At 37.0% G+C, this 27,129-nt stretch overlaps 1 protein-coding gene and 2 long non-coding RNA genes across 20 annotated transcripts in view; 2 read left to right on the top strand and 1 right to left on the bottom strand.

Annotated features, from left to right (window-relative positions):
* The window catches only part of mtss2b (MTSS I-BAR domain containing 2b), a 196,974-nt gene extending 190,632 nt beyond the window's left edge, over positions 1–6,342 (top strand). For 10 of the 18 annotated variants that reach the window (XM_087261823.1, XM_087261817.1, XM_087261824.1 and 7 more), the window contains 3 exons: positions 1,513–1,662; positions 5,208–5,373; positions 5,469–6,342. In XM_087261823.1, the coding sequence (XP_087117949.1) occupies positions 1,513–1,662; positions 5,208–5,373; positions 5,469–6,247 (1,095 nt within the window). In that variant the 3' untranslated portion in view covers positions 6,248–6,342. Of the gene's footprint in view, positions 1–270; positions 421–1,512; positions 1,663–5,207; positions 5,374–5,468 lie in introns of all 18 variants that reach the window. The other 8 variants (XM_087261810.1, XM_087261815.1, XM_087261814.1 and 5 more) reach the window with 1 other exon arrangement.
* Positions 1,167–6,888, bottom strand: LOC147843178 (uncharacterized). The gene is made up of 3 exons (XR_015496233.1): positions 4,551–6,888; positions 2,276–4,487; positions 1,167–1,956 (listed from the first exon to the last, which is right to left on the bottom strand). It is a non-coding gene; the product is annotated as an uncharacterized LOC147843178 (long non-coding RNA).
* Positions 6,889–10,354: 3,466 nt separating this feature from the next.
* LOC147836101 (uncharacterized) lies at positions 10,355–19,617 on the top strand. Its single transcript, XR_015496228.1, has 3 exons — positions 10,355–13,961; positions 15,676–16,220; positions 16,973–19,617. It is a non-coding gene; the product is annotated as an uncharacterized LOC147836101 (long non-coding RNA).
* The last annotated feature ends 7,512 nt before the right edge of the window (positions 19,618–27,129 follow it).

The raw sequence follows: 27,129 nt of genomic DNA, 5'->3' as shown, positions 1-27,129 counted from the left end.
TGTGCAAGTTATTATCATGAGCTCAAGTTTGTTATTTAAAAAGGTGAGTGTACACAAAAAGAAAATATCTTTAGAAAGGGTACCCAAAAAGTGGTATGGTTCGGTTTTTGGAACTTTTTGGAAACAGATAAAAAAAGTGTTAGACAATACAAAACTGTACCATATTGTACTATACCGCTCAGTGGCCAAAAGGCTCGGGTCCCTCATGTGTAAGGGGACAGGGGTCTGCTACTGCTCTGACGGTCTCGATCTTATCTCTCCATTCCGCAGTTTGGCTCGTCCTTCGCTACCTTCCGCCCTGCTCTCTCTCACACTGGCTCCATCAGGCCTTTCTCTGTCATTCTTCCTGCGTCCCCACCCTATAACCGCTCCCCTGGATCCAACACACCCTCTCCCACATCCAAGGTTCCTTGCTGGAAGGTTTGTCTCCATTGGCACTTCTCATTGCAGTTTTGGTTACTTCCTCTTCTGTTATGTGTGTTGTTTTTGCCTGTTGCGTTGGGCTGCACGATATATAGATGAAGTCAGAATTATTAGCCCTTCTGTTAAATTTTCATTCTGTTTTCAAATTACTGTTTAACAGTGAGAAGAATTTTTTAACACATTTATAAACATAATAGTTTTAATAACTCATTTCTAATAACTGATTTATTTTATCTTTGCCATGATGACAGTAAATAATATTTGACTAGATATTTTTCAAGACACTTCTATACAGCTTAAATTGACATTTAAAGGCTTAACTAGGTTAATTAGGTTAACTAGGCAGGTTAGGGTAATTAGGCAAGTTATATGACCACTGTTTCAATGTGGTCATGTCGTTGGCCCATGCCTTTTTCCTGCTTGTTATTAAACTATATAAAATAAAATACTTGTTTTTGCAAAATAATAATAATAATAATAATAATAATCTTTGTATTTTAAATGGAAATCCTACAAATGCATACACAGGATAAAAAAATACAGTTAAAGTTGCCACAATAACATCTGTATCTACACCTATTCTTTACTTTTTTTTTAACTGACTTTAATAAAAACCTGCAGATTCATTGGCCAAAAAAACATTAATTGAATAATGTTATACCTGTCATATTGTGATAGATATCACAAAAGAATACACAGGATCAAATTCTTTCCATATCGTGCAGCTCCAGAGTTGAATATGTGCCTTTCAGAATAACACTTCTTGACAGTGTGCTGTTGTGTTTCATTCTGCTTAACCTCATTCATTACCTCATTTTGCTTTTTAACATGCACCTTTTCTGTTGGCTGTGTAATCCTGGTTTCAAATCTCTGGCTGTGAGATTTGCTAAACCGAGCAGGCCACGGAAGGTACCTGTGAGTCTCTCCACCTCAAACACTGAGATTTGGCTTTTTCTAAAGCACATGAGACCTTATCTTTTGAAAGGACACTCAAACTGCTGGATCGCGGGCCTATCTTCTCTCTCGACCCCGAGACCGTTGCATTAGTTGCTTTGCGATGACCTTTACTAACAGCCTCTGCTTCTTCAGGATTGGTCAAAGGTAGGTTCGAGTGATCAGCCGCTGGCCAGCACACTGCAGAGGAGGAAAGAGCCTGTGGCAGAAACCTCTCCTCAGTCACAGGGATATTCAGAAGATCCCCAGAGGCCAAGGATGACCCCGGCCACTATAGCCGCCAAGGTAACTTTCACCACATATTAAATATTCAGCATGGAGATTGTGGATGTAAAAATGAAAAGCAGTTTGTATTTGGGGCTTTCTGATTCTGAAGACAAGAGCCTCTAAACCAGGAGGACCTTGGCTCCATTTAAAGGGATCATAAAATGGCTTACAGTTTTTTTTAAACAATTATAAAAACAACAACAACAACAAAAAATAAATCAATTAATGCTTTTAAATAAATGAATACATTTTTAAACTTAATGAGTTGCAATATGTGCATAGGCACCTATTGTTTTGTTGGCATTCCTATTACTAAATTATTCGGTAACACTTTACAATAAGGTTCATTAGTTAATGCATTTACTAACATGAACTAATCATGAACAACACATGTACAGCATTTATTAATCATAATTGAACATTTACTAAAGCATTATTAACACCCGAGTCCATGCGTGTTAACATTAGTTAATGCACCATGAGTTAACAAACTAACAATGAACTACTGTATTTTCATTAACTAACGTTAACTAACATGAACAAAAACAGTAGTAAATGTATTGTTCATTGTTTGTTCATGTTAGTAAATGCATTAATTAACATTAACTAATGAACCTTATTGTCGAGTGACCATTTATTCTTCCGTTTCCGTTTCTTCTTCCGCCAGATTTGAATGGCTGCCCATATAACTGTATGCGCATAAGTTGTATAATTTGGCACAATGATAGAGGGCCAACTAATCATTAACCAGAGCAAACATGAAGTGTCTAACTCAAACACTCTAGTGCCACCACTTGTACAAAGTGTCACTTATGTTTATTGATATAACTTTTGAACTGAATTGGCTCTCAATTTTTCAGATTTTTCCCTCTGATTCCTTGGCATAAATCAATTTAAATGAACCGTATAATGTAATTTTCTATCATGAAAATGTTTTTCCTATTAAAAATACTATTAAAAAATTAGCAAAACATGTTTTATTGAACTCGTCCTAGGCCGTGTTTTCGTTTTTTACCAAAATTGAATCACATGATCTACAGACCCTGCTGACCAATATTAATGGAATTCAGGTAGATTAGACCAACCGTTTTTGTTTAACTTGCAAACAAATCTAATGTAGAGCTTGCCAAGATGGACTTGAGGCGATATCTCAGTAATGCATTGACATCTTCACACCAAACTTAGTATGTGTTATGACAACCATGGCCCAAGGTCATCTGAAGCAACTTATTACTTGGGTCATGCTGAAAACATTGATACCAAATATGCCATATTTGGCTAAACTTCCTGTTCGCCATATTGAATTTGTTCAGAAAGAGTTTTTGCAAACTCCTCCCAGACCGTTTGCCGAAATATCAACAAATTTGACTCAGATCATTGGCAGACCATGATGACCAAGTGTTGTAATATTTGTGTCAAAAGGCGAAACGGTTTTTGTAATCGGCAGCGACAAATGTGCTCAATCTGCCTCTGGACTGCTTGGCCCCTTAATTGCTGCTAATACTCCAAATATATTTTTATACTACTTTTTTATGTTACTTTTTAGAAATGTTACAATTCTACTCTGCTCAGTTGGGTGGAAAAATGTAACAAAGCATGTTTTTTTTAATAAATTTACAACATATTTATAAGCCAATTTCATTGAAAATTGGGAAGATGTTTGCCGCATGTTATTAGCAACTTAAATTTTGAAAACATGCAATACATTAGATTTAATGTTATTATAGTCTAATATACAAGGTAGATGAAAACAAGAAAACAATTTGCTAATATTTTCAGAAAAAAAGGTGTAGCACCTTCAGCACCAGTGAGCTTTCATTTTAAACTCTCTTAAATGTAGAAACACTAAATGCCAGGAAAGATCTTTACCCTCTTCAGTGTTGAACTGATGAGCATTTCCAGTTGCACTGTTGAACCGATTGCCCATTGAGATTCTCCACATTATCCTCTCCTCTAATATGTTTGTCTTTCAAGGACGACCAGCATTTTTGTGGACTTGAATTAGACACATTTTAAAACAAAAATCAGTATCATAGAAAGAATAGATTAAAGCAGCACTTCTCTTGCTGTGATTGAAAAAATCCTGCTTTGTCCTTCATCTGAACAACCTAATGTTATACTGTTCTGGATTTATTTTGGAATAGTTCACCATCTTGCAAAGAAAACTGTAAATTTATACTGCTAGTTGAATAGGGTTCAGAAGATAATTAAGAAAATTGCCACCAGGTGGCAGATTAACTCCAATATTTTGCCCTGCTCACACTGTGATTTCAGCCATGATTTGGTCATCTGAGACAAACTTGGGAAATGTTAAAAGATTTTTGTAATCATAAGCAAAAATCTGTGGTCTTTGATTATTAGTTTGGCCACTTAATTACTTTTGTGATCATATTTCCCCTCTGATGAAGTTTTGGGTACAATCGTTTATGATTAAATAAAAAGCTGCAAGTGTGCTGAGCTTTAAAGTCTTCTGAAATTGTTCTCTAATTTTAATTATTGTTCATTTTTCAAATTTCTCATTTAAATATTTTTAATGTGCTTCAGATAATACAGCATGTAACTCATAAAATGTGCTTAAAAATTATCTTTTAATATTCCTTATGGTGACTTGAAGTCAAATTTGGCACTCATATTGGTTATTGGATTTACATTCGTCACAGCTGATGTTACTCTGCAGAAGAGTGTCTGACACTGTCAGAACTTCATGGGAAGGAAAATCTGATCACAGCAGCCATTGGGCAGCTGTTGGTGAACACGTCAAATCAATGATATAACATCACAGGTTTTAGATTAGAATTTCATGAATCTTTTAGGAGTTCCCAAATTTGTCTCAGACGATCATACTGTGTCTAAAATGGCCTGGTGCAGCCTTTGTGTGGTCGCATACCCCTCACTGTGGCTAACACGCAACAAAAAATTTAACTAAACGTCACTATAACGCGTAGTTCAAGCTCTTGATTGGTTGGCTTGGTAGCTGTGACAAGTGTGGGCGATGCTGAGAGCCACAAGCCCGATGGAGCGAGTGTTTACAAGTGTGGAGTCCCATGAAGGAGCTCCATGTGGAAACTTTTGTTTTTTGTTTACCTCAAGATTAAAGTTGTTGGACATCTGCCAGCTCCCACCTCTGAATGAGCGAGTTTTAGCTCAATCGCTCATCATCCTCAAGCTTAGATCAGACCTGATAAATTCCTGATTTATCAGGGGCTGCCTCAGTGGAATAAATTTCCAATTACTTTGCCATACTGTATGTTTAGGCCGCAGATGACCTTCCAGGCACAACCCAGCACTGAGAAACACCCATAAACTCTCTCATTCACACACACACTCACATTACGGCTAATTTAGTTTATCCAGGTAACCTACCGCATGTCTTTGAACTGTGGAGGAAACCAGTGCACCTAGAGAGCACCTTGCTGTCGAATACCCCTGTACATCACATTCTATAACACCATTCTTTACTTACCAGCTCTGAGTTTTACTTTTGTTACTTCATCAATTTTAGACCCCGTGTGGCTGTCCCAATACACGTTGTAACTGTATGTGTGTTTTGTGTGATTGTTCAGCACGGTGAGGAGGTCTCTCCAGCTGCGAGTGATCTGGCCATGGTGCTCACTCGAGGCCTCAGCATGGAGCAGCAGAAGAGCAGCCGCGACTCCCTTCAGTACTCCAGTGGATACAGCACTCAGACAACTACCCCATCCTGCTCAGAAGACACCATCCCTTCACAGGGTAACACACACATCCTCCTGTACTAGCAACTCACATCTATATGAGCCTAAAAACAAGTTATGAGACATAATAAGTGGGATTTTCTTTCTTGCCAGGCTCCGATTACGACGGTTACTCAGTGAATGGAGACACTGAGGCCGATGGTCAGGCTGAATTTGATAAATCCTCCACGATTCCCCGCCACAGTAATATCGCCCAGAATTACCGTCGCATGATACAGACTAAGCGTCCTGCCAGCACAGCAGGTCTGCCAAGCGGAGTGGGAGCTCTGGGCGGACCACCTGGTGGAGGGGGTGGTATCCCCGGTACGGCCACTATCCGCCGAACACCATCTACAAAGCCCGGGGTGAGACGCACCCTTTCCAATGCTGGGCCTATTCCTATACGCCCACCCATCGTGCCAGTCAAGACCCCCACTGTGCCTGACTCACCCGGCGGGTCCACTGGTCCTCCCGCTCGTGTGGGCAGCGAAGAATGTGTCTTTTATGTGCCCGATGACGCCTCCCCAGGAGCTCTGGAGTACGTGAAGGCCTCTCCGAAGAGGCTGAGCCTGCCGAACACCGCCTGGGGTTCAGGTGGCGTAGGTGGCTTGGAAATGAGTGTATATGGGCAGCCAGGCGAAGAAGATCACCTGCTGGCCGCCAATCGCCACAGTCTGGTGGAGAAGATTGGGGAGCTGGTGGCCAGTGCTCACGCCTTAGGTGAGGGCCAGTTCCCTTTCCCCTCACTTCCGAACCAGCCACCGCCAGGCCCGGAAGCTCAAGTTGACCCCGAAGCGGCCCAGGAGGAAGGGGACATGCTGAAGTCTATCCGTCGAGGGGTGCGCCTGCGCAAAACCGTCTCCAACGACCGCTCTGCACCCCGGATTTTGTGATGCCTCCTGGAGAGATGGGAGAATAAGAGTGAAGTAACCCAGAAAAAAAGATAAAACTTCACAATGACTCTCTTTAGAGAAGGAGCTATGAAAAAGAGGATTAAAAATTAAATGTTTAAAGTCATTATAGAAAATAATGAATAACAGTAACGAAAAAAAAAAAGTAAATGATATGTAACAGCAGGCTCAAGCCACTATAACTCTTAGCGTGTCCGAACGCATGTTTGTCTTATTAACACGCCCATCACCACGGGATAGTCGAACTGTAGTCAGACAATTAACTACTGAAAGAACAAGGGACCAGGATGTTTGGGGGATTATTTTTTGCGATCTCCTCCAGATTTCAGCATGGTCCCCCTAGAATTAAGGCCCCACCCAAATGATGGATCCCAGGAGTCAGTGCTGGAGAAGCTCATGGGGTTTGCAGGGTCTTGCCCTCCACAGTGCTCTCTCTAACCCCGCCCTCACCTCCAGAAAATCTGACATCACTTCCTGAAAGCGTAGTGGTTTGGCTGTCGTGTGTTGGTCTGCAGGCTGGAGGTGAGCAGGGCTCTGCTGCAGGTCAGCTCGTGGTTGCGTAGAGGGATGCCATGTATCTTTTATTTGTACACTTCTGTTGTCTTGTTTTATTTACGAGCAGTCGCTAAACATTTTTGTCAGGTATGTGGATTTTTGTAGAATTAGAGTGAAATATGCCATGATAATGTGGAGCAATAATGACTTTTTTCTTTAGTTTTTATTTGTTGGGGGAAGGTTTTGAAGATGTTTTTGATGTTCAGGTGTCTTTAGAGAAGCAGATGCTTTCGAAGACTTCTTGTGGCTTATTTAAAAATGGGAAATCGAGAGAAGGCAGAGCACTTTGAAGGTGTAGTTTTGACCACTAGTTGTCACTGTGGCCACACTGTGTGTGGTGAATGCTGTGAGACGCTGCGGTCATGTGTCCTGGTACATAGGGAGGTGAATGCGTATAGCAATGTCATGAAATAGGAGAAGGGATGTGAAGCAGAGATTGCGGGAAGAAGATTTTGGTAACAATTGTTCAGTTTGTTAACAATATCAGTTAATGCATGAGTGTCATGTACTAACAAAGTACAGTTTATTCAACTACATAGGTTAAATTCATTATAAAACTCATTATAAAAATTGTTTAAATTGTTGATATTTTCAGCTGTATGACCTGAAATCAGTAAATAATTTGAAAATAGACACTAGTACTTACATGAATTAACACTTCATTATGTAAACTGATTAACTAAACTCAATTAAATTAATTCAACGTAACATTAAATACATTAGTAATATTACAAAAATATTTCAATTTCATGTAAATGTTTTATTTTGCACTTTATTAAGTGTATATATATATATATATATATATATATATATATATATATATATATATATATATAATCAAGAACAATTAAGTATATCAATGCTTTTTCTCCCATTAAAAATGACAAGTATGATTCCTAAAGCACACTAGCCACAGAAGCTGATGATGCATATTTGCCATCACAGGAATATTTATAATTTATGAATAATCTTTTATTAAATGTTGTTCATTGTTAGTGCTTGACACTTACTGCAGTAACTGTTAACAAACTGAACTTTAAGGCAAAGCATGACTGATGATCTAGAAGGGAATTTGCTGGTGCGTTATTTTTAATTTCCAGTCTGAGCTTCTATTATACTTTGAGTTATTCAGGAATGTTCTTTTACATGTCAAGCCTCAAACCACAGTCCCCTGAAATAACCTTAGGATGGGGTGGAGAGAACGAGCTAAGATGAAGGCACACACCTGGCTGCCATTTTTTGGGACATAAAAATGAACTTTGGATCTGCAGTGGGAGGAAGGGATGAATAAAGGAGGTGGAGAGAATGAACTCTGGCAAGAAAACTCATCCAGTTGTTTATGATAAAAGCATTCCACTGCCTGTTATAGATGAATATAGGAGTAAATACCTATGACACGAAAGGTCACTGGTTACCCCCGGTTCACCCGACGTGAAGAAAAAAAACCCACAATGCTCTGTGATGATACTGGATGTGGAAGTGATACTTAGGAGGTCAAAACATAGTTTTAGTCATGTAGTGTCTGTTTGTGAGTGACTTTCTGTTCTCTCAAGACTCCCTCTAACCCCTGCGGTCATAAATAGTGCTGTTGCGCCAGACACTTGCTCCTTACTCTGACTTTTGGGTTGCTTTTAAATTATTTATTTTGCATAGAGCACTCTGTTTTAGGAATGCCTGTAGCGTGTTCAAAAGGAGAAAAAAAAGTGTGTCTGCTTTGTGACAGTTTGCTCGAGTGTGCCAATCTCACCCTTAAAATAGTGCCGAATTGAGAGCAGACTGGAAGGAAAGAACAAGGTTATGGCAATTCTAAGCCCACACTGCCAGCCAATGAAGATCAAAACTTTCTATGAAGTGTGTCTGTGTATGTATAAATAAATATATATATATATATATATATATATATATATATATATATATATATATATATATATATATATATAAGCAATATCACACGAGCAGCAGTGTAATGTGGCTGTATATTGGCACTGTTGGGAGGCGTGTGTTGGCCCGAGGCTACAGGCTGAGTGCCTTACTGTTCCACCTGTGCCGATATACAGCCACATTACAATGCTACTCGTGTGATATTGCGTTTATACAACAGTTCGACAGCATAATCATGTATCCAAAAAATAGAAAATTAAACACAGAGAGTCTCAAAAACCCTTTTGTATGAGGAACTACTTTCTTCCTCCATTCATTCACATCTGCAGCCAGAGCAGGAGTACATCACTTTAGAGCTAGTATTTGAACGATTCTCTAGCGTAATGTCTAAAGTGATGACAGAACAGGTAATTTTGCTCACATTGTAAGATTATAAGTTTGAACAGCATGAAATGCCATCAGTCTACAGAGATTTCCCAGTATTTTTTATTTTTTTTGCAATTGGGAGATCACAATATTTAACCCTAAAAAAGCCAGAGCAAAGCAAACACTACCTGTTTTTGTGGTATAAGTACAGCAATACAAAATACAAGAGAGAGAGATCGACATAGAATGTCAGTTAGCTGATTGATACGGGTTTGTTCAGCTGTAATTTGAAACTTTCTTTGAGAAAACGCTGTTTTTCTCCTCTAAGGACTTATTAAGTGGTGTCTGTTGCCATCTTGTGGCTGAACGTCAACCCTTACTTTCTTTGGTCTGCCAAGACAAGCTGATGGTGGCCAATGCACTGAGTCCGAAATTATAAATCTTTTAAAACTACAATTACATTCTCCACAAAAAAAGCCTCAAAAGTACATTGTGTTGTCCAACAGCAGCAATATTTGTCAAACTGTTGAGTGTCCTCTGCTTGTTCCTTTATGCTGTATGTAGGTGGAGTAATGCAAAAGGGTGAAGTGGCAGTACGGCATGGCTGTCAGCCAATCGGATTCAAGAACCAGACAGAACTGTTGTATATATATATATATATATATATATATATATATATATATATATATATATATATATATATATATATATATATATATATTTATTTATACAACAGTTCTGTCTGGTTCTCGAATCTGATTGGCTGATAGCGGTGATATATTTAAGTAATATCAGCACCCGTACAGCTTCTTTACCCTTTGTGTATTACTCTGCCCACATACAGCCAGCAAAAAGCAGACACAGATCTAAAGTTTAAAAGATGCTTGCCCAGCTGTTTAACTGTCAGCTTATGCTTTGAATCCAGAAGAAAGTAGTTCCACATACAAAAGGGTTTTTGAGACTCTCTGAGTTTGATTTTGTTTTTATATACATAATTATGCCGTTAAACTGTTGTATAAACGCAATATCACACTCGTAGCAGTGCGATATGGCTGTATATCAGCACTGATGGGGGTACTAAGGCCAGCCTCTCACCAGTGCCGATATACAGCCGTATCGCACTGCTACGAGTGTGATATTGCTCATACATATATACATACATACATACATACACACAAACACACACGTATTGTGCAAACAGTAAACAAATAGCTTCACTAAAAACTAAAACTTTCAGTGACGCAAGCAAATAACTAGTTCATTAACAGCAATATGATGCAGTTTGCTGGATGAAATAAAAAGAGAGAAAAAACAAACATATCAAGCGGTTACATATCTGTATATTTCATGTGAATTTTCGTAGCCTGCTTTATGTAGTGACAAATCACAAAGAAGTTTAATTTAGCAGGATGCGACAGGAAAGAAGATGGGAGTGGATAAAAAGGGAAAGAGAGAGAGAAGAATGAGATAGAGTAAGAGTGAGAAAGACAAGGCCAGTGGAGAATAATTGCTGAAGGAAACTGGTGGAGAACAAGTGGGAGGGAAAGAAAAGACACAAAAGCCTGATTGCAGGTAGTTGGCTTACTGTTTTCTCTTTATTGTAATGTCAGACTCTGCGGGTTTCGGCTCCCGAGGTCATGAAGCGAGATGACAGTTAAAAGGCCCTCTGGAGGAAACGGTGGGATAGAAAAAAAACTCAGTGTCACTCATGAGCTCAGCCTTCAGCGTCTCAATACCTGCACATTCACACAGCAGACAGACTCTTTTGGCTCTCAGGTGATCACACATACATTTCCTTTCTCTTTTTCTTTTCTTTTTTTTTTTAAGTGTTTGACATTACTCACATCATTCTCATTTGTCTCCCTTTGAATGGCTTGAAATGCTCATTACATGGCAGGCATCACTATTCAGATGTGAAAATATGATTATATTGGTTAAAATAATAGAACTAAAGTTTGTAAAGCTCAGGATTTATTCAACACGGCCTTATGGCAATTAATAACTATTACATGTTTCACTCTCAGAAATATGAACGATATCAAATCTGACACTGGGCTGGTAATTTTTTCAAAATGAAAACTTTTGTACTGCTTAGCTATAATTATGGGCCTATTATGCCCATAGTATTTTTTACAACCATAAATCGTAAACTCACTTTGACTGCTCACGATCTGCTCAACAGATCCTCTCTGGGTGAGTTGCACAAGCTGGTCATTTCTGTTTACTTGTTTGCTGTACAGCTGATCATTTACAATGTTTGCACTAAAAACACATTACAGATGTTCTGTTGTTGGATGCAACAACTAATAGATTCCATAGTTTCTTGATATTCAACCCACTCTGAACATTGTGGTTAAATTAAATTTTTGAATGAAATGCGCTGAAGAATGTTGTCTCAGAGTAATAGACCTATACCAGGGCTTCGTTCTTGGTATGTGTTTTACTCAATTAGGTGGATTTGGTTATTGATGATTTGACAGGATCCAGGATCATTTCGTTCTTCAAAACTCATCCGAGAGTTGTTGTCATAGCAAAAAAAAAAACAAGTTTGTTTAAAAACACATAAATAAAACTTATTCAATATGCACTACAAAATAAAAGTAAATACTGTGCATAATAATAGACATGTACAATGTTTGAGTTTTTTTTTATGAATAATAATTTATGCACATGATTTCACAACTAATATGATGGTTGATTCGCAAAAGTTGCAGACACTTTTATCGATATCAAAGTGCTTTTTTAGTGCAGATTTTTTTTTTAAACAGCCAGTTATTCCTTATGCAGATTAAGAAACTTGAATAGGTCTAGGGTCCTATAATTAAGAAATCCGCTCTAAATGTAAAACTAAATAAATTGCTAAATACTCCTGACGTATGAAAGTGTAAAGCCAACAAATGTCGAAAGTTATTGCGTATCATATTTAACAAAGCGTTTACTACACATTTCATGTAATTTTGCTCACAAATAATTGGATATAATAGAATATTGATCAGATGATGTCATTACGCTGCTGTGCCTTCAGCCAATCATTGCATTGGTGATCATGTTTTCGAGGATCAATAGATCTGTCCTCTGAGATCAGTTCATCCAGACATTTTAATCTGATTTGCAAACTTATTTGAAGAACTAAATTGGCCAGAGATCAGTTATCAAGATTAAAAGATCCAGGATCTGTCAAATCATCTCAGACCATTTAAGCGAGGTACGAAGAACGGACCACAGTGCGCATGCACTTCATGAGAATTGCTCTATAATAGTGCACGGCAGAGCAAAGCAATAACATGCTAGTCGATCAAGTTTTCTCCATAATATTACTAAATAAATGTATCAACTAACTGTTCAGTTGGTCTTGAAGTTTGGTGCTGTCTTACCTCTTCCTGGGTTTCTCCATCATTGGCCGCTACTGGTAATTTCGAATATTTTTGTTGGTTTTTATGTGTTCTTAGGCTACACCCTATGAAAAGGGGGCGCTGAACATTAGCTCATTTGTATTTAAACCACAGAAGCTATTCCTGCATACCGTCTAGTCCAGTTGAGCAACCAGTCTTGGGCTATAGAGTGATACCGCTGTGGCTTTGAAACAGGCATAATGTCCTCTTGAGCAGGTACCAATATTGACTTATAAGGTACAACATGTAGCTTTTGGGGGGAAAAAATACAATCCCAGTGACAGCTTTCGTATCAGTATTTTTGAGAGTGTTTGGTGAATTTGTAACACAGTATGAAGTAGTTTACAGTTTTTCTGTTTAAACTCCACTGATGGGGTGATGTTTATGTGTTTGGGATGAAAATTCATACATTTTTGGTCACACTTTTATTGTTGAATTTAAGTTACCTTACATCTACATGCCAACTAATTCTCATTAGACACACTGTTAGGTTGGTTAGTGTAAGTTGACATGTACTTGCAAAGTTTCTTATAGTCAGTTAAATGACTGTTGATAGAGCGGTATCAACGGATATTAAGCAGACAGTCTACTAATACTTAAATGCACCATCAAAATAAAGTGATACCAATTTTTTTCCTCTGAAAAAACTGCATTGTGCAATTTAAATACACAATCACCATCTTCTAAAAGTTATGTTTTCTCATTAGATCAAGTTGATTTGTTCCTAGAGCATGCTTGGATATCTTGGGAATTATCAGGGAATAAGTGGTTTGGAAATGTGAGTTTTTTTTTTTTTTTTTCTTGTAAGACATTTTATTTTAATTCTAACATCTCACAACTGTTCCCTTTTCCTTAAAAGTAATCGTTTACCACTATACCCTTAAAAGTAATCGTTTAAAAATGAATTGTATCCTTTACAGATCATCATTTTGAGGGTATTTGCCTAATGAAATGTTAGCACATAAAAAAGTGTCTTTAAATCTGCCTTTACAATTTGATGGTGAGCCAAATGGATGCCAAATATAGAAGTGAATTGGCTGACCATTCGTACATTTAAAAACAATTGACCAAATCCCAGAGTTAGCGCACAATCAATTAGTATAATGTTGGCCTTATGCAACTTTATGCCTTTTTGACATTCACTCCCCCTAGATTAACGTTATCCTTTCCTCTGTCATTCCATTTCCCTTTTCACGTTTTGAAAATGGCTACAGACAATGTTCTTATGGTGGAGGTGACAGAGGGATGAAATTCTCCTTTAGGCATGCACATACAGTATGTGATGCATTATCCCTTTTTCTCAACCACTCATGTGCAGCTTCTCGAAAATGTCCTAAAAGACACCGGTCTCCCATTCTCGGTTCATCCATAACACGGTGATTCCCCTCACTGAAGACTCCCCTGCGCTCACAGAGGGAGGGCTTGGCAACCGGGTGTCATGGAAACTGAGTAGTGTGTCTTACGCCATTAGCCTTTTTCTTTCTTCGCCGCTCGTTCATACAGTGCCCTCCATTAATATTGGCACCCTTGGTAAATATGAGCAAAGGCAGCTGTAAAGGATGTCTTTGTCATTTAACCTTTAGATATTTTGCTCAAAAGATTTCCCTTTTTTTCCCCTAAAACCCTTTTCACATAGTTTGTGTTGAAGTAATGACATTAAATAGTAGTTTTGGAGACTTTATGAACCCAGCTAACTTTTCAAGGTATTTCTATTTGTGATTGTTTACTTATTGTAGAACTAGGCCAAAATAAATAGCTAGCAACAACTATATACAACCCAGGGTTTGCATTAAAGCAAAATACACAAGGAATGAAATAAAGAGAAGGTCTTCATCATTGATTCTTTGAGTTTTTTGGCCACTCAGAGTGTCCTCTTAACAGTGCATTTAAACTAGATTGATTCATAACACTTCATATCAAGTGAAATTTCTTAATCAGTGCTCTGATTGTGGGCCATTTTCAGTGTTTGTGCTTTTTTCTTATAACCACTTCCATTTTGTGAAGCTTAACAACTTCTTTAATTTATTTGTAATCAATGGCCATGTTTTTATCCACATGTCTTTGGATATTTTGGAATATCATATTAAAAACTGCATAATGGAAAAGAAAGTTGCGCATAAATTTTTAAAATTGAGTAGGATAAACGTTTTTATGAACAATCAAAGACACGATCTGAGAGAATCGCATGTTAGTCGCCGACACTCGTGAGACATTTGGCATGCTAAAAATATCTGGACCTGTCGGCGATTTGATTAAATGCCTTCTGATTGAAAATAACATCAGCAATTACCTACAGTCAATGAGAGAGCAGCATCCACTAGTATGGGTACCTGCAGGCCAGCAGGAGGTTGGGGGAGAAGTTAAAATGGCTTCTTCTCAGTCTATTTGGACCCAAATGGAGGAATCTTTCTCATTATGTAGTTAATAACAAAATTATTGCCAGAATACACCCCCTTGTGGCAGTCGCATAGAATTTTCAGTTTGTTGTGCAAAAGCAAGAGCCTTTATTCTCTGCTAGTTCTTCATGGTTGAATGAATGAATACTAAAACTCATAGCTTAGCACTTTTTCATTGAAAATAATTGGCAACACTGCAAATAAATTCCAGCTTTTGCTTTAAAAAGTAATACAGCAATGCAAAAAAGTAATAGGTCAAAAGCCACACATATGTTTATGGTAAGTATATGTATATTTGGAATTTGTCTGCAATATCTTGCAAAATTATATTTCTAGAATTATTTTCTGAGACAATGTCTTGTGCTTTTCTCCCTCTCCTTGTTAGTGGAGAAGCAGTCTGATGACCACATGTACTGAAGGTTTCAACACCTATTTCAGTCTCTTCACATACCACTTGTCTTCAAATTGTAAAATAATAGACAGAAACGAACAGTAACGTACCCTCGGTGACGTCTACTGAAGCAAATCCTTTTTTCTTTTCGATACTTGTCACCAGTTTATCGCTGATTATTATTTTGACTTTGACTCATTGAATGGAAACTTTATTTACAAATGTTTTATGTAATATTCCCATTTTGTGCATACGTTTCATTTGCATCTTTGGATGGAAACATAGCTGATGACTCGATGCGTTTGACAGATATATTAGTTTTTTTATTTGTAAAACTATGCCGTGCTTGCATTCTTTAAAAATATATATTTTGAGCAAAAGATCAAATCAAATATTTTTTTACAGTCTCCTATGCTCATATTTCCCAAGGGTGCCAATATTAGTGGAGGGAACAGTACAAGTAGCATCACGCACAAGCCTCATGACCCACGCCAGACTACCGTTTTTTCACTTAGCCAGCATACTTTATTATGTTTCTTAATTTCATTCTTGTGTAAAAGATATAAAGTGTACATCTGTTTTTTTATTTGTTTTTTGTCCAACCTCATCCCCTCTTTCATCCTCTGACTGAAGTTGAGTAACGCTACAGGTGCTGTTGTCTCTCTGTCCTACTTCTTTCTGCTTTCTCTCTTACTCTTCTGCTTTAATTTATTGTGCTGTTTATTTTCTTCTATGGCTAATTTGCCACTGTTGCTGATAACATCATTTTCCTTTTTGGTAATATTTATCCCTTCTAATTTTTGTTAAGTTTAGTCACAGCTAATGTAACACAACACACTGTGATGATTCCAGTATTAATAAAAGTTGTACTTAAACTGTGAGGTGAAGACACATTATTTTCTGTTTGTGTACGTTTTTGTGTAGGAGGAAAAGGGAAAGAAAAATACCTGACAAAACTCTTGTCGCTTATACAGGTTTTAGGAACAACAAATAATAACTTGACTTCTAGTTAATCATTTGGTATCAGAAGTGGTTTATATGAAAGACAAAGGTCTCTAGATTACGCGTATTTTACCAAAATAAAATATAATCATGCCTTGATTTTTAATTATGTAATTAGGAGAGTAAGATCTGACTTTGCTCAGACTAGTCTTGTCACTAAACTGAAACAATGTACAGTATAGAATATAAAGTCATGGTGCAGTAAAAAAAAAGAAAAAGTTTGACTCCCATGAGCTTGGACAACTGCTTCCATACATCTCTGCAATGACTCAAATCACTTAATAAAAAAGTCATCTAGAATGGCAAAGACAACATTTTTGCAGGTCTCCAGAAGTTCATCAAGAGTCTTTGGATTCATCTTCAATGCCTTCTTCATCTTACCACATACATGCTCAATAATGTTCATGTCTGGTGACTGGGTTGACCAATTCTGGTGTACCTTAACCTCCTTCTCAAATTCAGGGACTTTAGTTTGTGATGTAATGGCAGCACACTTCTTGATACCTCAGGCTGTTGATGTTGCTATCCACTCTGCAGACCTTTTGCACGCCCCAAACTGAATGTAACCCCAAACCATGATTTTTCCTTCACCAAACTTGACTGATTTTTATAGGTCCAATAGGTCTTCTGCAGTATTTATGATAATTGGCATTCAGTTCAACAGATGATTCATCTGAAAAATCTACTTTCTGCCACTTTTCCAATTGATCAACTTGAAGTCAAGTTATTATTTTGTTGCTCTTACAACTGGGATCAACGACAAGACTTTTGTCAGATAGTGTACAGTAGTCAATATTTGAAGTGGATCAAAACCTTTTATCAAAGCTGTCCTAAAACTGTTGAACAAAACCTGCTCGTCAGCAAGACAGATTTGAAAAACATTTTTGATTCACTTCAAATGTTGGCTACTGTATTTTGTATGTCATATGGTGAATGGAATCCCATTTCTGTCACAAAACAAAAAAGAAAAAAATGCTTGGGTGAAGCATATTGGACATACTAATATAATCCTACTATTGACCACTCATGAAAATAAAGATGACTAAAGAACAATTTAGATAAATGTTTATTAAAGTGACTAATTATGTAAAGGCATCAAAATAGGTGCAGAAATATGCAGAAGGACTTTAAATTTTGCAGTAACCTGGGTCAAATGCTTGAAATGTACAGTATGCCATTACAAAATTGGCACATTTAAGGTCAGTTTTCTTTAAAAATCAGCTATCTTCACTTCCTGATTGACATACAGTATGATATAAAGTGGGTATCAGGATGTACAAGAAGTACTGCATTACATTTTTCCACACTATGTCTTTAAAATATGAACATTTATTTTCCTCCAGTATTTTCAATGGAGTTTTAGCGGTGATCCTGATGGGTGCATGCGAGTAAACGGCTTTTCATCTCGTTTTACACTTGAACAACTAATTGAATGCTGAAGTCTATTTAACTGAATATATTGTAATTACGTTACAGCATCGATACTGTAAAAGGAACCTTATAAGATTGAAAAAAGTCACATTAATTGTTGACCGGAAGTTTATTGGTATGGAAAGAAACACTCGCTTTGCATATACCCTATTATGAGGTGAGAAGTCAAAGTTATGACAATTTTGTCATTATTTTCTCCCCCTGGTGTTTTTCTTATATTGTATTCCTTCTGACCACAAAAGATGGCATGTCGTAATTACCGTAATTTCAACCAGTGATATTCTATTCATAGCAGTTCATGTCCTTGGACTTATGCATTTCTATGGTAACACCATCAACGTCAACATTAAGCAGCGGTCAGATAGTTGTAATTACGAGTTATACAAGGACATAAACTCTACAGGTTGAAACCTCATAATTATGGTAATTTCAACATAGTGTGAATGCACCTTGTAATGACAGTGAAGATGCTGACATATCTATCAGAGAATGATCCCATGGAATGTCTGCTGGATTTAAAACATTTTAGTTTGGGGTGGGGGTAGGGTTGAGTTACAAACTGAAATGTAATTATTATATTATGAAGAAAATCTTGACCTTGACTATTAGTCTTTGTGCATGATGGCACACTCATGAGTCACTCAGTGCCAGTATTCCAACTATCAGTTTTGAGAAAGTGAGACAAAATTTATGTACACTGTAAAACAATCCTGGTTACCTACATTTAAAAAAAAAGCTGAATCAAATTAACCTTATGAGTTCATTGAACTTATATTATATTTAACTGACTTAAACTTACAATATAAAATTAGATTAGAACGTAAGTAAGAACATGATTACCTAAGTTTAAGATGTTACAATGACCTAAAAACATTTGCTGTCGGGACTAATTGTTTATATAATTTATTTTACTGTGTAGACCTATTGGGCTGCACAATATTGGAAAAATCTAATTGCCATATTATTTTAGTTTTCTTTTCATAAACAATTTAATAAATATAGTCTTTATTAATTTCTCAAAGTTACAAATGGTACAATTTCTTAGGCCTGAATGCTCACACAGTCAAAGGGTTTAAAAAACACTCACAAAATAATCAATTAATCCACAAAACAACATTATACGATATGATACATATAATACACAACGATATATTATGCAACCCCAGCCTACTATATTCTCTAAGGTACATGTACCTGTAAAAACCACATTCATCTACCAGCAGTCATTTTAACTGCTTTTTTGGAATGTATATCAATCATTTAATAATTCATTAATCTTAACTTAATTAAATGTTGAACTTGTGTTTTTTTACCTGAGTGAGAGAGACTGAGCTGAACTAATTAATCATTTCATAAACACAGTGCTGCACAAAGACAAACAGTCAAGGTCACATAATTTGGTAATTCACAAGTGGCCTTTATTAAAGATTATACTTGATTTTAAGCATAAATCAAGCTAATATGCATAAGGTTCAATGTTTAAACATGAAAAGCCTAAAAACACACAAATGCAAAACAGAAGTTTTAGTTTTGTTCCATGCAGCTTAAAGGAGCACAATCACACCAAGTAAAAACATGATCAAACTGATAAACGCTGCCATTTTGAGAGTGCAAGGTTAAGTTTATGAGTTCATTGAACTCATTTTATATTAAACTGACTTAAAACAGCTTGTGTATCTTGTAAAATTAAGTTATAACATGATTAACTCAGTTAAAAGAAGTTACAATGACCTAAAAATATTTGCTGTCAGGACTAATTGATCATATCATGTTTTACAGTGTAGGCCTAGGGCTGGAAAAATCTAACATAGCACCCTTTTTTAGTCTAAGTTTTATAAACAATTCAATAAAATTAGTCATTATTATTTTGTCAGAGTTACAAACGGTACAATTCTTATTCCTGAATGCTTTTCAAACCCTCACACAGTCAAAGGCCTCAAAAAAAAAAACACTCACAAAATAATTAATTATAATCCAGAATCAACATTGCGTAAACAATGCACAATGATATATTGTGCACCCCTAGCCTACTATATTCACCAAGGTAGCCTACATTTACCTGTGAAATACCACAGATCTACCAGCCATCATTTGAACTGCTTTTATTGGAATGTATCATTTTAATAATTGATTAATCTTGTCTTAATAAATGTTGAACCTGTGTGTTTTTACCTGAGTGAGAGAGACTGAGCTGAACTAATTAAGTATTTCATGAACACACAGTGCTACACAAAGACAAACAGTCAAGGTCACATAATCTGGTAATTCACAAGTGGGCTTTATTAAAGATTATGCTTGTTTTTAAGCATAAAATAAATAAGCTAGTGTTATTATTCATAAGGTTTAAACATGAAAAGAGCTTAAAGGAGCACAAACACAGCAGTTAAAAACACGATCAAACTGATAAACGCTGCCATTTTGAGAGTGCAGTGTTTATTTTAGACGTCAGGGGGCGCCAAAGCTTTAGTGACTAAATTGCGATTGAAAGCCTGATAAAGAAAGTTTGCTCTAATTCCTCAAAGCTTATGTTTGGAACTGAAAGTTGCAACACAAATAAATCTCGTCTTTCACATTGAAAATAAATAACTTGCAAAACCCTGTAATTAAAATCACAAGTCAGTCTCCAAGCGCCCATCTTGCACTCATCAGCTTTTTAACGACTTTCAGCAGTTGGGAAAAAGAGCAAGATTAGTAATTCAGCCTCCAGCTTTGTATTATTTGCTGAGAAAGCCCCTGAAGGTGTATAAGACAGTCCCAGCTGCACACTGGACCGCTCAGAGCTCAAGTGTGTATCCTCAATGATATTCAAGTCGCTTCATCTATATAAAACACTTACGCAAGTTAATTAGAACGTCTTCTGAGCGCGTCGTCTCTCTGGTGTGTTCTTGAACCACACAAATGCAACTTTAATTAAAAATAAGTAGGCCACGATTAATTTAAGAAATCTTAACAATGATATTCAATGGGACAATAAAGGGATTAGGCAGTGTGTGTTCTATGTGCTCATTCAGTTTAAATGGCAAATAGTGGCAAACTCACATGCTGCATGACGTGTCTGTCTGTCTGTCTGTCTGCTGAACCCTGAAGGTGAGTAAACATGATCTTGCTTTCTAATTCTGCTTTCCATCGCTGAGGGAGATTCTTTGAAAGTGTAGCAAACATTAGCACATTCAAAGTAGCTAATCAAGGGGCGAGACAGTGGCTCAGTGGTTAGCGCTGTCGCCTCACAGCAAGAAGGCCAGTTGGAATTTCTGTTTGGAGTTTGCATGTTCTCCCTGTGTTGGCGTGGGATTCCTCTGGGTGCTCCTGTGTCCCCCACAGTCCAAAGACATTCAGTATAATTGAATTAAAGGAACAAATTGGCGTAGTATATGAGTGGGTGTTTATGGTTGTTTCCCAGTACTGGGTTGTGGCTGGAAGGACATTCACTGTGGCGACCCCTGATAAATACTAAGCCAAGGGTACATGAATATAGTAGCTAATCAAGATAATTCAACTACTCTAGGGTTGCAGGGATGCTGGAGGCTTTGCTCTCTCATCCCCTCAAGTTATCATAGCTCTGAAAACTATTAGCAGACATAAAGGGCTACCTGAGTACGATCTAACCTAGCACAATAGGAACTAGTGACATGTTTATTTGCTCAACACTGGCAATTTGAAACACTGGCACAGTTCAGAAGTTGTTTAAAAGGGCTTAACTCCAAAACATAGTGTTACTCAGCCTCAGGTCATCCAAGATTTAGGTTACAGTATACACGTTTTCAGAAGAACAGGGTTAGTCTAACCATTTAAAATGTTAACAACTATTTTCACAGCCTAGCCAAATGGCCTTAAGTATGAAGTATGCACTATAAGAACTTCATCACATGGCGTAGGCCTATTCATAGAGCAAAATCATACTGAGCTTGGTTGTTTACCACAGATAAGATGCACCTGCGATCACATAATTAAGTGAAGAGACGCTGGTAGTGCATACTTACGTACATTTCAGCTTCAGATAGTAATTATTATTTGCATGCATGGGAGGGGTTTTATTATTATTTTTTATCTCAAAGTGATGGCATGACCTCCATTTAGGCTACCAGATGACAATGGTTTCAGCTAAAAGTCTTTACTGTTGAAGAGAGAAAGGCTGTTATCAAAATCACATACTTCCATACTATATAGTACATTAAGTGAAGTTTATTTTACTAATTTTGAGAGGATCACATGCTTATGATTCACCATGGCTGGTCCTGCATTAGCTAACACATGATACACCAATCAGATGATTCCTAAATTACCATAAATAACCAGAGTTTCTTACCTCTTGAAGAATCCCCCTTCCACTCCTACTCCTCCTCCCTTTTCCTAGATTAGGTGACACGGTGGCCCAGTGATTAGCACTGTTGCCTCACAGCAAAAATGTCACTGGTTCAAGTCATTATTAGCCTAATCAACGTTTCTGTGCGGAGTTTACAAGTTTCAGCCATGCTCGTTGGGGTTTCCTCCAGGTTCTCCGGTTTCCTCTCACCGTCCAAAGACATAAGTGAATTGATCAAACCAAATTGGCATCGTAGATGAGCTCTCAGTCAGCAGTGTATCTCTCCATAGCAATCCCAAATTTGTCATTAGCCATAAATAAGCAGGGAAGTTCTTGAGAAGTACCTGAGCTCAAACTCCCCTCTCGCCCTGCAAATGGGAGGGAGCCCCAAGCTTGAGGATCTTATGAGCTCAGGGCTCTCTCATGCCAAACACGCTTTATAATCAGTCATCAGTTAAGTGTGAACTTTTGATAAATGAGCCAAGTATTATGTTCAAATTCATGGTATTCAAAAAACAGTATGTGAGAAGTACCCGGATAACCTACTACTCCCTGCGATATTCTAAAGTGTGCATGCAGTGGATGCTACACTATCCGATGATGCTACAAGAGAATTCATAAATGGGAGTGAAGCGATTTTGCTGACATGGGTAGGTGACGTGACATGATGACAAATGCTGGATGTAGGACATCCAAATACTCACATTCATAGTATATAGAACATACTTTTCTAAAGGCCTTGTAGTAAATTTAAATTCAAATGTAGTACCTTCTCAAGTAGGCGATTTTGGACACAGCCTGCATCACATGCGTCTTGGATGGCCTGAGGGTGAAAAAATTACCTTTTATATTATATATATTTTCAACATTTTTGGGCGAATTTTTTTCTCTTATGTGTTACAACATTTAAGTTTATAGAAAGCTAGTGGAGCTATTGATGTTGATGTTGGTTAGCTTAAGTCACTTCAGAGTTCTTAGTGAAGGTATGAATACAACCAGGGAAAAGTTGCTTACTTAAATACGACAAGAATGTCTACTAAAGACATTCAAATTAAAAACATGCCATGTCACAATATGTAACCCTACAAAGGACATAATGGTCATGCATTTGTTTTTCTCAGCAAACCGTTGAAATTTAAATGTTGGATGGTTTGGGACCAGTGTTGGGGAAAGTGTCCTTTAAATCTAACTACTGTAATAATAGCTCATTTAAAGTGTGTCATACTTTTTTAAAAATCTAAACCCCATGTACACCAAAAGTAAAATTCATTCATTTTCTTTTTCGGCTTGTTCCTTTTATTAATCAGGGGTCACCACAGCAATCATGCAACCCACTGTGCCACCAAGACGCCCCCAAAAGTGAAATGTGAAGTGAATAAACCTTATAGGTGAAAAGAAATGTAAATTCTGGTCTTTACATTTTAGGCACAGTTTAAACAAATCTTTCTGGTTACATGAAGAACGGGATGCACGAAAACAAATTCAACACTATTTATTAATAAGTTTGCATCGGGGCGTAGATTCAGCATGGACGGAGGGGACACATCCCCATCAATATCCTATTAAAATAGCACCAATAATTTAGTTCACTTAAAAAATCTTGTCGCCCCCTAAATACATATGAACATTGTGATTGGCTCTTCTTTCCCTGGTGTCATGCGAGAGGTTGTAGCTGCGTTCAAATACAAGCAGGCAAAAAGAGGAATAAGATGTGTGGCGCACACAAGTGAGGATGGCGGCAACAAAAAAGTCACATAAAGCTTGCTACTAAATGAGTCCATCATGATAATGCCATTAATGTTTGTGTTTACCCCTTGCTTTAACGCACATTTAATGCACACAACGTCTATTGTTACAGCGGACTGATAAAGTCTGTGAATAATATGACCTGCAAACTAACTGCAGAATAAACAGCTAAATGTAAAAGTATATGATTTCGGTTGAATCAATTTGTCAGTAAAATTACAGCCTGTGCTCCATTTTTTATTAATACTGATATATGAGACATGTTTCATTTGCACTATGGCTAAAATAAATGTGTCTTTATTAAACAGTTTTTTTTTTTTCAGTTAATAAACAGTATTCTAACATTACAAAAGCAGGCCTGTAGCCAGCTTATTGAATGAGGTGGCTATTTAAAAAAAAAAAAAACACCCATCTTTTGAACCACCCAACCCCCCCAAGGGGCAACAGGCCCGATTATTTAATTTGACTAAATAATAAATAGCAGCAATACAAACAACATTCATTTTTGGCGAGTGTAGGGCTGAGGGTTGTTTGATTTACCCGTGCCCACTAATGTCAAGTGCAAACCTACGCCCTTGTTTTACATTTCAGTTTTTTATTAATTTTAAGGGTACTAGAATCTGTTGTGCAAGTCACATGACTAAATGCATGTTATAAATGCAAGATAGAAATACAGTAAATACAATGTATGATGTTCATAAATTGCTCAAAATTTCTGTCTACTCGAGTACATGTGCCCCAACAGTAAATGAATGAGAAATCATAGTAGCTGGCTATATTTAAAATGTAACACATATTTTCTTGGTATTTAAAAGGCACTGCTAATCTACTAGTTTCTTGGGGATAAAAAAAACAGCATTTTTATCATATTACATATGTAAAAACATGTTTTAGGCTACAAGCACAGTTCCAGTCATGCATAGGGTGCACGTCAAAGTTTCAGACATCGCTATAGTTAGTCATCAAGGTCACATTTGCATTTGCTCAAATCTAAAAGAGATGTTGTGTTGGAGCGGGCCAAAACTTCATTACTTCAGAAAAATCTGTCCAGCACAGGTCTAGTCTGAACGCGCTCTGCCTGTTCCCTGATTGATCCGATGACAGTCCACAAGCTTATGGCATCTGCCTGGATTTTGATTTTCCTGTTTTATTTAAAAATTGTCAGTCTCCCTGGGCTTGGTGACCTGTTATGTACATCTTGTGTATTCAAAGCTTTGTTAGTTTATTCAGTAAATACAGTTATCATACAGTTTTTTGTTTGAGTAAGCAACTCTCCAAAAAAATGAAAATGAAGTGGGCCAGAGTAACAAAAAGTTCACGTTTGGGGTTGGGATCCACTGGTATAGGTCAATGTGTTTACTTTTTTCCTCTTAGCTCAGACATTAAAACGCCAATATAAGTTCATTTCTCACGATGTCATGATGATGCACAGAATTTAGATGGAGGGCAGGAAACGATTCTACATAGGAATCGCTATCAGAGCGTCAAAATGTTTCTGTTTTATGTTGTTTATAATTGTTTAAGCTGGACATAATAAGAAATGCTGACCAGCTTATAAACTTCCTAAAGTTTTTGCTAATAAAGGGCTGAAAAGAAGGTGGGATGTAATATTTTTATAATACATTTTTTTTGAACGCTATAATTCGTTTGGCAGCACTAAAAATTATTATATACAGGCCAATGTGTATAAATATGTTAATGTGTTATATATAAATCAGATACAAACACCACAACACTTTTACAAAATCCAGGAGAATATAACGTACCCTTCAATGTATTCGCTGTAATGAAATCTCGGTCTTGTTTTGCAATAATCCAAGTCTTTACTGACACTTCGGCAGAATAAACAACTGTAACATTAACATCGAGATAGGCAGCAGCGGTGAATGTTTGTTGATGGTAAGTTCATCGACAGAACTAAAACGAAATGCAACCCTTGCGACAAAACTAGACGGTTATTATTGTGGAGCACTTTTTCACCTTACAAAAATAAATAAATAATAAGGTAGACTCTGCGTTCATGTTTTTGCATTCTTTCATCTGTGATGTTGAGATGTCTGGAAGATATCCGCATGGGTAAAAACTAGTAATTTAAAATAAACATGTTTTTGAAGCACATAGTAAAGTGTATAATGTGTACAACTCTTTGCTACAGAATACTATAGTATAGTAAGTTGATAAACTGTAATAAATGCTGTTACTTTAGTGTAAACTCTGCTGCATTGTTTTATAATTAAAGCAAAGAAAACTGAAGCCTATTGAATAATTTGTTTATTACTACAGTTGTGTTGTATCACAGCAAAAATATAACTACTATGACAGTTTAATTCAAGTAATTAACTATAGTATGCTTTCAAAAACTAAAGTATTTACTATAGTATTTTATATGTAGCTTATATGGCCTCGATGATGGGCAGATATATTTTAGTTCAGTAGAAAACTCAGTCCTCTTCATAACAAAGGCATCATGCCCAACATATGTGGTTATTTTCTATTTATATCTGATTTGAAATGTGGTATAAATTGCAAACATACAGACTTTCTTTTATGTCTCACATTCAGTTTTTTACTTCTTGCCCTCCATCTGAATTCCGTGCGTCACCAGAACCATGTGCTTGCAAACAACATAATGACCTTATTCTTCAATATGGAAGCATGCTTGTTTTTGCAATTGTTTTAAAACTTTGAGTTGCCTGTGGGAAAAATGACTATGAAAAATAAACAATAAAAACGGTCAAACTTGCTGTACAAAAGTGTTTGCATGACTATACAGACAAAGTAGAATCATATAATAAGAAAATATAAGTTTTCAACATCAAGCAGCAAAACGAGTTGCTTTTATTGTCTAAAAATGAATGGAAGTGAATGAGACCGGAAGCCTTGAGCCAAAAAGATTTATATGCATTCAATAGTATTTGGTCACACAACCGCTAGCTTAATTGCTTTTAAAAACATGCTAGCATTAAACAGTTGGTATTTAAGTTTGCTACTCCCAGCACAGTTTCCAATCTTTCCAATTGGAATTACTGGAATCTCCTTTATTTGAAGAGTCCCTCATAGCAAACCTGGTGATGCGGATCACCTAAAAGGGCCCTTCCACGCTTGACCCCCTCACCTCAGATAACTGAGAGCTTTTGAAAGGTGCGTGTTCACCCACCATGACAAGAGGACCCACTAATCTGCCCCTTACACCCCTTGGCTGCTCTTATTGCCCGTAATAAATTTATATCTATCGCTTTCCACTCTTCTCCCACATGTGTGGATGTGTTCAATAAAATGTGAAATGAAATTCATGTCCACTCGCTGCCTTATTATCCTGCCACTTATCAAGGAAACACAGAGAGCTGGCACAGGACTCAAGGGGGGATTCTTTACGCCTCTGTTCCACCTACACAATTTAA

Source organism: Danio rerio, chromosome 7 (assembly GCF_052040795.2).
Source record: "Danio rerio strain M-AB ecotype USA chromosome 7, GRCz13ab, whole genome shotgun sequence".
Taxonomy (NCBI): Eukaryota; Metazoa; Chordata; class Actinopteri; order Cypriniformes; family Danionidae; genus Danio; species Danio rerio.
Note: the sequence above shows the minus strand (reverse complement) of the source record. Positions and strands in the feature narration are given on the sequence as shown.